The sequence below is a fragment of the Schistocerca americana genome, chromosome 4 (genome assembly GCF_021461395.2).
Source record: "Schistocerca americana isolate TAMUIC-IGC-003095 chromosome 4, iqSchAmer2.1, whole genome shotgun sequence".
In the NCBI taxonomy this organism is placed as follows: Eukaryota; Metazoa; Arthropoda; class Insecta; order Orthoptera; family Acrididae; genus Schistocerca; species Schistocerca americana.
Window position 1 is genome coordinate 115,490,741 of NC_060122.1, and position 14,506 is coordinate 115,505,246.

The following is a 14,506-nucleotide window of genomic DNA, read 5'->3' on the forward strand; positions in this document are numbered from 1 at the left end:
AGATAAGTTGATTAGATCTGTTTTGTTCCGAATCCTCTCATCGATCAATCCCTAGAATTTGTACACCCTGTATATTTTAATATATTAACTTTTTGTACTATTTGTTTGTCAAATTCGACGTGTTGTGAGTTGTAATGTATTTGAGGGTACTGCTATTTCACTGTCACACATTCTCGACACTACATCCATTTGCTGTGTACAATCCCTCGACCACGGCGGTAGCTCACCTGCAGTCGGTGGTTAGCGGGTTGTAAGCCCAGGCGCCGGTGCAGGTGCCAGTGACGTAGTTGGGGTCCCCGACGTTGGGACAGAGATGGTAGATGCTGCAGTTGTACGGGTCAGGGAAGTAGCCGGCGGCCCGGCACTCGAAGCCGTTGGCGCTGCCGCTGCGGCACTCGGACAGCTCCGGCTGTGTGCACGCCTCGTCGCCGGCGCTGCACCTCAGACCGTCCGTACAAGTCTCCAGCGTCGAGGTGGCCAGCCCTCCAGCGCCGTCTCCCACGCACAGTGAAACCTGTGACAGCGCGTGCTGCTGGAGGACAGTACACGTGCATCCACACCAGTGGTTCCCAACCGGAGGCGGAGGGGGGCAGGGGGAGGTAATTATCCCCTGAGGGGTAAAATGAAATTTTCTGAGGGGTAAAAACCCAGCGATTCGATTGCGTTTGTCACGAATCCAAATTACACTATGTGACCAAAAGTATCCGGACATCTGGCCGAAAATGACGTAAAAGTTCGTCGCGCCCTCCACTGGTAATGCTGGAATTCAGTATGGTGTTGGCCCACCCTTAGCCTCTCGCAGACATACGTTCAATCGGGTGCTGGAAAGTTTCTTGGGAATGGCAGCCCTTTCTTCACGGAGCGCTGCACTGAGGAGAGGTATCGATGACGGTCTGTGAGGCCTGGCACGAAGTCTGCGTTCCAAAACATCCCAAAGGCGTTCTATACGATTCAGGTCAGGACTCTGTGCAGGCCAGTCCATTACAGGGATATTATAGTGTACCCACTCCTCCACAGGCCATGCATTATGAACAGGTGCTCGATTATGTTGAAAGATGCAGTCGCCATGCCTGAAGTGCTCAACAACAGTGGGAAGCAAGAAGGTGCTTAACACTGAGTGTAGGCCTGTGCTGCGATAGTGACACGCAAAACAACAAGGGGTGCAAGTCCCGGCCATTAAAACACGACCACAGCATAACGCCACCGCCTCCGAATTTTACTGTTGCCACTACACACGCTGGCAGATGGCGTTCACCGGGCATTCGCCATACCCACAGCCTGCCATCGGATCGCTACATTGTGTGCCGTGATTCGTCACTCCACTGTGCCACTAACAGCTCTTACATATATTTCGCTAATACTCGGATATGCTGTCGTCGTTCAACTGCGCTAAGAGCGATGCGATGGCGGTCATGGCAGTCACCGACTCTGCAAGCGTTCTCTTATCGTGAAATTGGTCAAAAAATGACATTTTTGGATTATTATCTCTAATAGTGTTTGATCTCTCCTAAACAATTTGATGCATCATTTGTCGAATAATTCTAATTAGAAGTGTAGATTTTTTTACACTTGCACTATTAACTTTCAAATAATAAAAACTAGTCTTCCTTCACTGACTCCCTCTACCTCCGGAACTATTCGATCTAGAAGGCTGTGGTTTGGAGCTGTTTATTCCTTGAGTTCATGTTAATGTTAATGTTCGTGTTAAGAGGTTGCATGTGCAATATCGCCATACTGCATCCATTCTGTGGAGAGTCTAAATGATATAGGAAGGTTTACAGACAAAAGCACTGATGAACTCTAGCAATATTATGGATAGTTAAGAACGTCATTTTTCCTTCTAGTGCTGTAATTTTGTATATAATAATCCACTACAGTTGGAAAGGAACGATTTACACAAAAAAGAAAACTTCATGAGGGAATAAACATACTGTGAAGGAGTAGTCAGACTGCTCATCTTCTTAACTCCTTGAACAGGCGTCTGCGAAATGATCGTGAATGTGCATGATACATTCTTCATACAGCATGTATTTGAGCAATTAAGTTTTCTTTCTTAAAGATGAGTTGCCCCAGAAAATTATTCTATATCACATTGTTAAATGAAAATGTGCAAAACATGTCAACTTACTGATTTGTCTCTACTATAGATTTGCAATGACTCTAAGTGCAAATATGGCTAAACTGAGTTGTTTTCGGAGTTGCAAAATATGTTTTTTTCTGTACAAAATCCTTGTGTGTCCATGTTGATGAGATTTTAAAGTTTCCATCCTGTTTATTATTTCCTAATTATTTGCTACTCCTGTCAGTGGTGTTGTATTCTTTACCCCTGTTTGTCATTCTTTGCCTAATTATCCCTTTGAAATTCTCAACAACTTTAAGTACTGAATTGGCAGCACGTGACTTCATTAGTCATTTCACTGTTTCTTAACACCTTCATATCTTTAAAGAAATAGTGGACATATAATCACAAGCCTCTGTGTGAATAAACATTCTACAATCCGTCAAGGCATGTGTGCATTAAGAGTTGTTCACTGTGGTCGGCAAAACCACTAACGTAGCGATATGCTTCTAAAAGCTGCGGTTTTCACAGAGGCAGCTTTTGCGCGAACTGAAAGTACTTAAAGTCTTCCGCATCGGGAACGTGCAGTATTTTTGGCTACCTTGGAGCAGCTATCGGTGCAGATGATCTGCCCAACTTTGGTGCAGCCCCGATTCGTCTCCTCCATCACTCGACTGTTCCATGAAGACGCCGTCACCTGCAACACACAGCAGAAACTTCACATTATTAGACACACACTACTCATCGAAGCTCTGGGTTACTTGTGTGTCTTCTTTAATAGCGATCATATTTGGATCATAGTTGTTAGATAAGAGTTTTAATGTGGGGAAGCCTTTGTCTCATTAACGATAACAGGTTTTATTTCTCGCAAATTAAGAAGTTAGTAATCTCTTTTCAATCTAAGGTGTAATCTTGATCATTTTGTGTGCCACGCCATAATAATGTAAATGTTAACGGAAACCACCTCATATATATTTCAGGTACGTTTATAACGCCACAACTGGTTTCCTTCGAAGCGAACAATGTCAGGTCATCTGCAGATGAAGGAGAGGAAATTCAGGTTAAGTCACTAAAACATTCACATATTATCATGTACACTGACGGGGAAAAAATTCCCAACACGAAGAAATAATCACTATAGAGTAACTGGATTTCGGGAATACTTTTGTCTAAATAACACGTTTAAGTGATTAACGTTGCACGATCACGAGCTCAGGTAAACGCGAGAAAAATCATTGCAAATGTGAAATGCTAGTACATTGCTAACCGCTATAACCGGCAGAATGTTGAACGCAAGTGTGAAAAAGTGCGTGCATTGTGTCGTACAGGTGTGGGATGTCAGTTCGTGGAATGGATCTCCACGCCTATTCCACTTAATCGGCCAGTACGCGGCCAGTACGCGGAGTCGTGTGAAGTTAGCACCCCTTTTTCGAGAAATATACATTTTTTTCAGAGTTCTTGATAGATATGGCATAGTTCTAGGGTTCTTTGTACAAAATTTCAATAGTTCTGCAGAATTTAACGAAGAAAACAACAATACTCGAAAAAAATTTCGTATAGCAAACATTCGTTATTAATTTTCGCAAAAAGTAAATTCGGACAACAGTTCTGAGGGCAGTTCTGAACAGAACCCCAATAGTTCTATAGAATATCCTAATTACAATTTTTTGTGCAGCTAACACGTTACGATATAATTGCAATTTAATTAGGGAACCTCTTCACTTACTGTGAAGTTTGAAAATATATATATATTTCTGAAGAAAAGGATTCAGAGTTCTTGATAGAAATGTCATAGTTCTAGAGTTATTTGTACAAAATTTGAATAGTCCTGCATAATTTAGCGAAAAAACAACAATACTCGAAAAATTTTTCGTATCGAATAAATTCTTTGTCAATTTTCGCAAAAAGTAAATTCGTACAACAGTTCTGAACAGAACACCAAGAGCTCTATCGAAAATCCTAATAACATCTTTTTGTGGCGATGATAGTTTATACGGTAACTGCTTTGATGTTAGACCCACTTTCTCCACAGAAAAAGTAAATTCGTTCAACAGTTTTGATGAACAGTTCTGGTTAACACGTCAAGACTTCTATCTATAATCATAATAACATTTTTTGTGGTTGTAATAGTTTGTATGGTAATTGATTTATTGTGGGGCACTCTTACTAAAAAAAAAAAAAAAAAAAAAATTATGTCTGTTCGTATGCTCTGATGCCAGCTCTGGATAGCATTGTAAGAGTTGTATCGAAAAAACTAGTAACATATTCTGTGCAGGTAATTGTTTACGTAGTAACTGCCATTATTAAGGAATGCTTATGAGCATTTCCCGTGAAGTTTGAACCCCTTTTACGATAAATATAAATTTTTTTCACAGTTCTTGATATATATGCAATAGTTCTAGATTTCCCTGCTCAAAACACGAATAGTTCTACAGAATTTCGGGAAGAAAACAATAACACGGCAAAATTTTGGTATGGTAAAAAATTGTCAGTTTGGAAAAAATAAATTTGTATAACAGTTCTGTTGGCAGTTCTGGATAGCACCGGAAGAGTTGCATTAAAAATGATAAGAACATTTTTGTGGCGATAATAGTTTATACAATAATTGTTTTAATCTGATACTCACTTTATCTAATATAGCAAAATTCGTAGAATAGTTCTGATGACAGTTCTGAATATCACCCACAGAGTTCTACCAAAAACTATAATAACATTATTTGTGACGATGACATTATATGAGATAATTAATGTGGGACTCACTTTTGTCATGTAAAAGTAATAAATTCGTACAAAAGATCTGATGGCATTTCTTAATACGACCCTAAGAGTTCTACCGACAACTGTAATAACATTTTTTGTGGGGATAACAGTTAATGAGATAATAGCATTTTCGAGAGACCCACTTGGTCTACATTATAATAAATTGGCACAACCCTTTTGCTGCCAGTTCTGGATAGCACCGAAAGAGTTCTTTTAAAAACCCTCATAACATTTTTATGGTGCCAGTAGATTATGAAATAGATTGTGTGTTCACTCTGCAGTGGGTGTGCGCCGATGTGAAACTTACTGGCAGATAAAAACTGTGTGCCGGACCGGGTCTCTAACCCCAGGCTGTGACCAAAGAATATCGTCACAATATCCTTTCGTCCAGGAGTGCTTCTTCTGCAATTTTCGTAGGACAACTTCTACGAAATTGGGAACGCAGGAGATGAAGTACTGCTGGAAGTACAGCTATGAGTACGATCGTAAATTCTCACTTTTATTTTGGAAAACCGAAAATCGGAAACCGGATGTATATTCTACTAAATACAAAAAGTCTAAATGTTCAGCACTATACAAATGGCAGTACACCTTCTTAAGACTGACTGTAGTAACTGTAGGTGGAAGCGTGGGATGTGCACGCTTAGATGATTCAAGGAGAGAAGGCTCGTCAGTGCAAAACAAACAGATGGCTGAGAGAGCAGATACATTCACACGCGCCACTAACCAGATGGTGTCACACCTGTCGAGAATCGCACCAGAGGTACAATGAGCTGTGGTGGAGCGCTGTTGGCGTGGTTACTATGCAACTTACTTGATGGGCATCAATGCACCGTTATATTAATGTACAATACTTGAGAAACAATGTCATTCACACACTCAGAGTTCCTTATCACTCAGTACTAGACTAAATTACCGGCCTGGTGATAAGCAGCCTATGTACCTCACCGACTACACATCTTCGTGTTATAAGAAAAAAAAAGAGAAAAATACCAAGGGACACAAAATATGAATCCGGATAAACCGGAAATCCGGATTATTGAGGACCAAATAAACGAGGTTCTTATTTACAAATTTCGAACTTCTTATTAACTTTAATACTGTATCCCCTCAACATTATAACACCTCTATCAGTCATGTATTGAATTAGGATTTAAACATACTACTTAGTTCGTTTGTACGATATATTCAGTAAATATACTTACATTTCTATACATTGTAAAGACTTTCAACTCTCGCTGTAGTGTAACTCATCAAACTTCCACACTTCCTTTCTAACTAGAACAAATGTTTGCAACAATATTAACATCAATTTCAAATTTATTCGTTACACACAGCACATGTTTTTATGTATCCTAGCGGCTGGTGATGTTGCGATATAACTTTCATCCATGAGGGTCCTGGGCATATTTTTAGCTGTTAGTGGGTCCTGGATGTCATGAGAGTTCAAAACAATTACTGTTTTACGTGATAAAATTCATCTGGTTCTTCCTGATTCTAAAAATATACACTTCATGTGTGCCTTTCATTGTTGTATGTATGATTCAGTATCGACGCTAATGCTCTCTTGATGAGATATGAGCCGATTGCTCGTTTTTATCCACTGTGCCCTTTCGTATTTCATTTCAGCGATTAGTTTATTTGTTTATCAACGTAGTAAGTAGTACAAAGCTAATCCAGAATGTAAACTGCACTTAAATTCTGTTTGAACTGTTTAATAGTCAGTGTCCGCTGTCTGAACGTCAAATATCAGATTAATACACTGCGCCTGGTTGCGTTATTTTATAGGAATTTTATTATTTTAAGTGGGAAGTACTAGATAATGTTGAAGAAATTCGAAGCATATTGTTCGAAGAGCATAATATTATTCGAAATTTACCTGTACCAATAGGTGCAGCCAAAGCAGCATTTGTGATGCTGTAATTACCTCATAGATAACGATATTTGTCTGATGCTCTCAAAATTCTGATTGGAATACAAAACTACAATAAAGCCTCATTTCAGCGTGAGAGAGGGGTAAAATCAATAGATGATATTGAATTGAAAGCCTTCATCAGTCTCTTGTTTTTAATTGTTGTTAACAAAAGTAACAGATAAAGCCTGGAAGATCTGTGTGGAACTGATGGTGATGGCATTGAAAAATTTCATCTCGCAAACGAACATAAAACGTTTCAAATTTATTCTGGAGAGCCTTAGATTTTAAAGTCGCGCTATTCGTGATGAAAGGAGACAATTAGACAAGCTAACAGCTATTCGGGAAATATTTTTGTGTTTGTACGCAACTACCACAAATCTTACACCCTTGGAGAAAATGTTACAGTAGGCAAGAAGCTGGAAGGATTCTGTGGAAGGTACAGTTTTCGCCAATATGTATCAATCAAAACAAACGAGTATGGATTCTTAAGTGTGGATTCTTAAGTATTTTACCTGTACAATTTGGAAATACACGCTGTGTTGCAACCAGAAGGGTTTACCAACGGAGCAATAAACAATTTGATGTTGTTCTGTGACTGTGTAAACCTATATATCAGTCAGGTCGAAATGTGAAAGCGGACAACTGGTTTACTGGTACTGGAATGATAATAGAGCTATGAAGGGAGAGTTTTTCTTTTGTTGGCATGATGAAGAAAAACAAGTGTGGAGATTTCTCTAGAGTTTGCTATCAGTAAAAGAAGGGCTGCCCACATTTCCTTTTTTGACTTCCACAAGACTGAACTCTAGTTTCTTCCGTACCTAAAAGGGGAAGTGAGTGGTCCAGGCATCACGTTTGCATGAAGATAATTCGATAGATGCTGACATTGTAGATAAACGGAAGCCATCCACCGTAAATTTTAAAATAGCGTTAAGTGTAGTATTTTTACAGCGGATAAGCCGAATGCTTTGTACAACGCTGCAAGAAATGTGCGCCGCTGGTCAATGGTTGTATTTTTTTAATGATCAGTACAGTTGGAATCTATGCACAATTGATTTATTGTGACAACAGGAAGAATTGTATCAAAAGGAAAGGGTTCCTGAATCAGCTTTGTTATACAATGTCGTTTTCTTCGCTAAATTCTGCATAACTATTGAAATTTTGTACCGAGAACTCTATAACTATGACTTATCTATCAAGAACTCTGAAAAAAATATATTTCTGAAAAAAAGGGTGCCAGCTTCACAGTAGGAGCTCCTATGGGGTTCTTAATTAAGTTGCGATTACCTCTTAAACTATTACCTGCACTAAAAAATTCTACTAGGAATTTCGATAGAACTCTTCACGTGGTGTCCAGAACTGTCATCAGAACTGTTGTACGAATATATTTATATTTTCTGTAGAGAAAGTGTGTCCCACATTAAATCAATTTATCACAAACTATTATCGCCATAGAAAAATGTTATTAGGATTTTCGATAGAGCTTTTGGGGTTCTGTTCAGAACTGTCCTCAGAACTGTTGTACCAGTTTAATTTTTGCGAAAATAGACGAAGAATGTTTTCGATACGAAAATTTTTTCGAATATTGTTTTAGTCGCTAAATTTTGCAGAACTATTGAAATTTTGTACAAAGAAACTCTAGAACTATGCCATATCTATCAAGAACTCTGAAAAAAATGTATATTTCTCGAAAAAGGGGTGCTAACTTCACACGACTAGTACGCGGCCAGTTAATGCGGGTTGTGGGTGAGACAGGAGCTATGATGTCCCATGCATTCTCCATTGGAGACAGCATGGCAAGGCAATATGTCGACACACTGTAGAGCATGTTGAGGTACAACAGCGGTATGTATCATCCTGTTCGGAAACACACCCTGGAATGTTGTTCATGAATGGTAGAGAACAGGCCGAATCACCAGAATGACGTCCAGATTTGCGGTCAGAGTGCGTGAGATAACCACGAGAGTGCTGCTGCTCTCATACGAAATAGCTCCAGGTGTAGGTCCATTGTCCCCCCAGGAGGCCCACATTTCCCTCTGTGGGTACATGTGTGGTGCGCACATTGCCCCATTCAGTGTGAGCCATTTGGAGATGAACTCCAAACCTAGTTTCCATGGTGCAGACTCCTCTCCCCCTCCCCTCCCTTTTCCACTTGCACCCTGGCCCCAGTCCTACTAGGTCACCAGCACGGTAGCCAGTCCGTGTGGTGGGGCTGTTAAGTACCCACTTGGCTGAGCCCCCTGAAACCACAGGGATCACACTGCTAGTGTGTGAGCTGTTAATGCCTCATGTATGCCCAGGAGTCGATGCTCATCACTCTGTGGCACCAGAACTCCCAGCAATGGCCGCCATGCCAGACGGCCCTTGCTCTGGCGCCCATAGGGCGAGCCCCTGGTCAGAGTGGGTGGTACTAGGGCAGATGCATTGCACATGAAGCGACAAAAGCGTCAACACCCTGGTCATTCCGTGGCCGTCTCTAAGAGTGATAGAAGACATGACACTCCTTCTGATCCTTCGGCTTTCCCCTCCCTGGTCACCCCCTGGGAAGAGGGTGAAACTAGCTGGCTTTGGTTGAGACCTTTCCATCGGTACCTGGTTTGTACCAGGACAGATGGCGAAAGTTTTGCCACTACCAAGCCTTTGCTTTTCGTGGAGACGAAATGGAATCCTTGAGTAAAATGCGGTCTGGTTCTTTGCTGCCCAATCTGAAGTCCTGCATGCTTGTGACCATCTCGATGACATCCCAGTCTCTGTCGCACCTCACCAATATTGGGAGAAGATGGTACAGGGCATCATTTTCCACTGGTATCAATTTCAAACTGACGAGGAGCTCTGTGCAAACTTCGAGCAGTGAGGAGTTCGATTTATCCGTATTTAAATGGTTACACTGCACCCATGATCCCCTCCATGAGGGGAGTGCCTGTGCTCCCCTGCCAGTGTGTATAAATTGTAATGCGCAGCATCCTCCATGCTCACCAGCATGCCCAGTGTATGTGAAAGAACGACGGATTCAAGAGTAAAAGACCTTAGACCGACTAGTCAAAAGTATGACTGGCTCCATTCTGTGACTATAACTTCTACTTTTGCTTCAGTTATCTCCATTCCCCCTCCTCTTCCCAAACCCACCCCATTCACCCCACGCCTTCCTCCTCACCCTCCCACTTCCCTTCCCCCTCCCCCTCCCTTCGGGTGCTGCTCCACCTCCCCCACTGGAGAAGCACTTTCCTTCTTCGGCAGCTGCCGATGCTGGAGCTCCCTCCTTGGACTCCTTTTCCTGGCACCCTCCCTGGAAGCCAATTTGCAGCTCCACATCAGCCGCGTGATCTACAGCCAGTGTAATTCTGTGCCCAGCCTCGCTGCAGTCTGCCCTTCTCTTCCTTCACAAGAGAAGAAGCAGAAACACAAGAACAATGGCCCCTCTGGTACCTCCTGAAGTGACGCCTTCCCCTCCTCCAGCCAATGAACCAACAGTGTCTGTCCCCACCCCACCCCATCCTTGTCGATGACTGATGGCGACTTAGGAAGCAGACTGGAGCCAGTCACGCTGCTATTTGGACTGCAGCTTGAAAATCCTCCAGTGGAATTGTAAGGGATATTTGCGTCACCTGCCGGAGTTGCAGCCCCTTCTTTCCTCCTCCTCTGCTGCTGCTGCTTGGATTGCTCTCCAGGAGACCCATTTTGTCGGTTCTTACTCACCCAGACTTTGTGGGTTCCACACTTTCTGTCGAAACCGAATTGGGCCCTTGTGGGCTTCTGGTGGTGTTAGCACCTTGGTCTGCAAGGACATTGGAAGCAATTGCTGTCAGGGTCCATCTGCGCACTCCAGAGTGGTATGTAGGGCAACTCATTTACTAAAAATCACAATCTGTAATCTCTACCTCCTGACTGACAAGCCTCCCACATCCCTTGCCCTAACAACCCTTCAGCAACAACTCCCTTCTCCTTTCCTGCTTCTAGGGGACTTTAGTAGACAGAGGTCAAGCCCTGCCAGAACAGTGGGCATTTAAACACTGGCTCTCCCACATGTGGCACATAGCACTTTCTCTGCCATTGACCTCTCCATCTGCAGTCTTGGACTTCTTCCCTCCATTCAGTGGGGTGTTATTGACGACTTACTTGACAGCAATCATTACCCGATTGTTTTGACCTTCCATCAGTGTATCTCGCTGTCACCCTCCCAGGTGGGCCTTCTCTAAAGCTGATTGGGGTGCCTTCTCCTCTGCTACCATCCGCCCTGCACTATCGCACAGCAGTATTGATGAGTCTACACAGACTTCGACTGCCGCCATTAATTCCACAGCTGTTTCAGCCATCCCTTCTTCCTCGGATTCCCCATGTCGGAAGATGGTCCCCTGGTGGACTCCAGAAATTGCTGCGGCCATAAGACTGCAGCCATGGTCTTCAGCACTTCAAGTGGCACCCTTCTACTGCTGTCCTCGTCTTAAACGATTCCGCGCCCAGGCCAGCTACCTAATCCAATTTCAGAAACGGATTTGCTGGGAATGACATGTGGCTGTCATAGGACCACACACCCCCCCTCTTCACAAGGCTGGGCGAAACTCGGGCGAATTTTTGGCCATCGTCCTCACACTGGCGTTGCAGAAATTTCTGTATGTGTTACTGTCCTTGCCCATCTGGACTTTGAGTCGCTGCAGAGGCTTGGGCGAAGTGTTGAGCGAAATGCCCTGCGACAGTTTCCACCCACGTTCCTCCTCCTGAAAGAACAACTGCCTTTGTCTTTCGTTTCTCGCTTTTTGGAGCCTTATAATTCTCCATTTAGCGAATGGGAGTTCGCCAGCGACCTCGCCCTTTGTCCCTACACGGCTCCTGGATCGGATTGAATAAATAACCAAATGCTCTAACAATTATTAGTGGCTGGCCACTGACTTAAATTGACCCTTTCCAACTGTCTGTGGAGTGAGTGGGTGTTTCCTACCCAGTGACAGGAAAGCAATGTTATTCCGGTGTTGAAGCTTGGGAAGCCAACTCTTCAGTTGGATAGCTACCGTCCAATTAACCTTACCAACACCCTCTGCAAGCTCCTTGAATACCTGGTGTCGGCCTCTGTTTTGGATCCTTGAATCCCGCGACCTTTTGTCGTCGACTCAAGGTGGTTTTCGGTGTGGCCGGTCTACGGTGGATAACTTGGTCCACCTGGAGTCTGCTATCTGGTCGGCTTGTGCCCATTGGCAACACCTCATTGCAGTCTTCTTTGACCTGCATAAAGCCTATGGCACCACCTGGTGCCACCACATCCTCACCGCCCTTCACAAATAGGGCCATCGTGGCGCTCCGCCCGTTTTCGTCAGTCACTTTCTTTCTTGTCGCTCTTTCTGGGTCCAAGTTGGTTTCTCCTAGAGCACTTCCCATTGGCAAGAAAATGGAGTTCCACAGGGTTCTGTGCTGAGTGTCCCTCTCTTTCTTGAAGCTATTAATGGACTGGTGAGGGCTGCTGGTCCGACAGTCCCTCTTTGTATGCTGACGATTTTTGTATCTACGTTGCTTCCCCCATCATCGGCGCTGCAGAACGCCGTCTACAGGGGACAATATACCAGGGCCCAATCTTGGCCACCGAAAACTGAAAACCATGGGGGATGGCCCAAGTCGTGTGTCGTGCATTTCTGCCGTCGGTGTACAGTCCATTCCCATTCAGACCTGTTCCTCGACAGCCAATACCTCTAGGTGGTGGACACCTTTCGCTTCTTGGATCTGGTGTTCGATGCCTGGTTGACATGGCTCCCTCATCTTCACCAGCTGAAGAGGATGTGCTGGTTACATCTCAGTGTTCTTAGATGTCTGTGGAATACCACCTGGGGCGTAGATCGCTCTATTCTACTCCAATTGTACAAAGCGCTGGTCCAGTCTTGTTTAGACCACGGGAGTCCTGTCTATGGTTCTGCATCACCTTCGACATTGCAGATACTAGACCCCCCCATCCACCATTGTGGGGTACGATTTGAGACTGGTGCCTTCCAGACTAGCCCCGTGATCAGCTTTCTCGCAGAGGTGGGGATTCCACTGCTGCGAGTTTTGCGCCAACAACAGCTGCTATCTCACGTGTTCCGCATTTGCTGCACCCCAAAGCACCCTAATTATGGTCTCTTTTATCCAGACATGGAGATCAACCTCCCGTGGTGGTGGCGGTCACGGTGTGATCTTATAGTGGTTTCCCGCATTCAGTCGCTCTTTTTTGAGTCCCAGAACTTCCATTTCCGCCTCTTTTCTCCACTCATGCACGTACCCCTATATAGTTGTTCTCTCGGCCACAGCTCTGTCTTGATCTCTCCATCAATTCAAAGGATTCTCTCCCTCTGGAGACCCTTCACCACCAATTCTACTGTCTCCTCAATTCATTCCAGGGTTCCAAAGTGATTATTACTGATGGATCCATGGTTGCTGGTCACACTGGTTATGCTTACACCTATGCGAGATACACAGAACTTCGTTCCTTGCCAAATGGATGTAGTGTTTTTACTGAGGAATTAGTCCTGAGCAGAAGTGTACATGGTCCAATGCGCGCAATATGGCTACCGTCTTTCACTCTCTGTAGTGACTCCTTGAGCAGTTTGCAAGCTATTGGCCAGTGCTTCCCTCACTACCTGTTTGTCATAGCTATCCAGGACTCCCTCTCTCTCCTGGATCAATGTGGATGCTCAGTGGTTTCCATTTGGATCTCAGACCATGTTGGAATCCCTGGCAATGAACTTGCCAATCGACTGGCTAAATTGGCTACTAACAGGCCATCTCTTGCTATTGGCATTCTGGAAATAGACCTTCGCTCGGCATTACGTCGTCAGGTTTTGGGACTTTGGAGTGCAAAATGGCACACTCTCTATCGCCCTGAGCTTGTTCGGCGAAGAAAGGATTCTACAACTATCTGGCAGTCCTCCTTATCGGCCTCTGGTAAGGCCTCTGTCGTCCTTTGCTGGCTCTGCATCTGCCATATTTGGTTGACTCACGGTTATCTCCTCCGTCGTGAGGACTCCCTCTCTGTCGTTGTGGATCGATGTTGACTGTGGTTCACCTCTTACAGGACTGTCCCGCCCTGCGACGGACTCGTAGCTTTCCTGACTCGCTTCCTTCTGGTGTTAGCTGAAAATACCTCAGCGGCTGATCTCGTTTTACGGTTTCTCTGTGATTAGGGCTTTTATCGCTTTATTTAAGGGTGGGATCTTCAAGCTTATCGGTGGGTGGAGAGGATGGCAGGCCATCTTGCTCCCCCCTTCGCCTCGATTGGACTGGACGGGCTTGGCTTGGTGGTTGACCCCTGCCCCCTGCCCCCTGCCCTCTGCCTTCCCACTCCTTTCCTTATGGGGACTGTTTTGAGTGTCTTGTCTACCTGTGCTGCTTCCTTCATGCTCCTGTCATTCATGGCTTTCTTTCCCCCCCTCTCTTCTTCTGCCTTCTTCCTTCCTTTCCTGTCAATTGTTTGTAATTTTATGGCCATTGTAGTTCCCTCTTATAGTGTGAGGTTTTATCTGGTTTAGTTATTCCAAGGATGGGCGGACTGATAACAGTGTAGTTTGATCCCTTCTCCAGTCCAACCAACCAATGTAGGTACAGTGTGTCTGGGACACAACTGACGTTCTTGTAAACAGGACACAGTCATCACTGGCAGTGAGGTAGCAACAGCTTTCAGAATGCAGCAGAGTGAAAATTTCAGAGTGTGTGCTGATGTGAAACTCCTGGCTGATTAATACTGCGTGCCGGACCGTGACTCCAACTCGGGACCTTTGCCTCAATCGAAGCTGTGAGGACGGGTCGTGAGTCGTGCT

At 44.2% G+C, this 14,506-nt stretch overlaps 1 protein-coding gene across 1 annotated transcript; it reads right to left on the bottom strand.

The window, feature by feature from the left end:
- Positions 1–223: 223 nt before the first annotated feature.
- On the bottom strand, positions 224–14,178 carry LOC124613293. Its single transcript, XM_047141988.1, has 3 exons — positions 14,071–14,178; positions 2,661–2,756; positions 224–514 (listed from the first exon to the last, which is right to left on the bottom strand). The coding sequence occupies exons 1-3, from the start codon at positions 14,176–14,178 to the stop codon at positions 224–226; spliced, it is 495 nt and encodes a 164-aa protein (XP_046997944.1).
- Between the last annotated feature and the right edge of the window lie 328 nt (positions 14,179–14,506).

Coding starts and splice junctions, on each gene's coding strand:
- LOC124613293 (XM_047141988.1), bottom strand. CDS start 14,178: ATGGCCATAAAATTACAAACAATTGACAGGAAAGGAAGGAAGAAGGCA. Junction 2,757..14,070: donor GCATGAAGGAAGCAGCACAG/GTAGACAAGACA, acceptor TGTGTGTTGCAG/GTGACGGCGTCTTCATGGAA. Junction 515..2,660: donor GCACCGATAGCTGCTCCAAG/GTAGCCAAAAAT, acceptor GCGCTGTCACAG/GTTTCACTGTGCGTGGGAGA.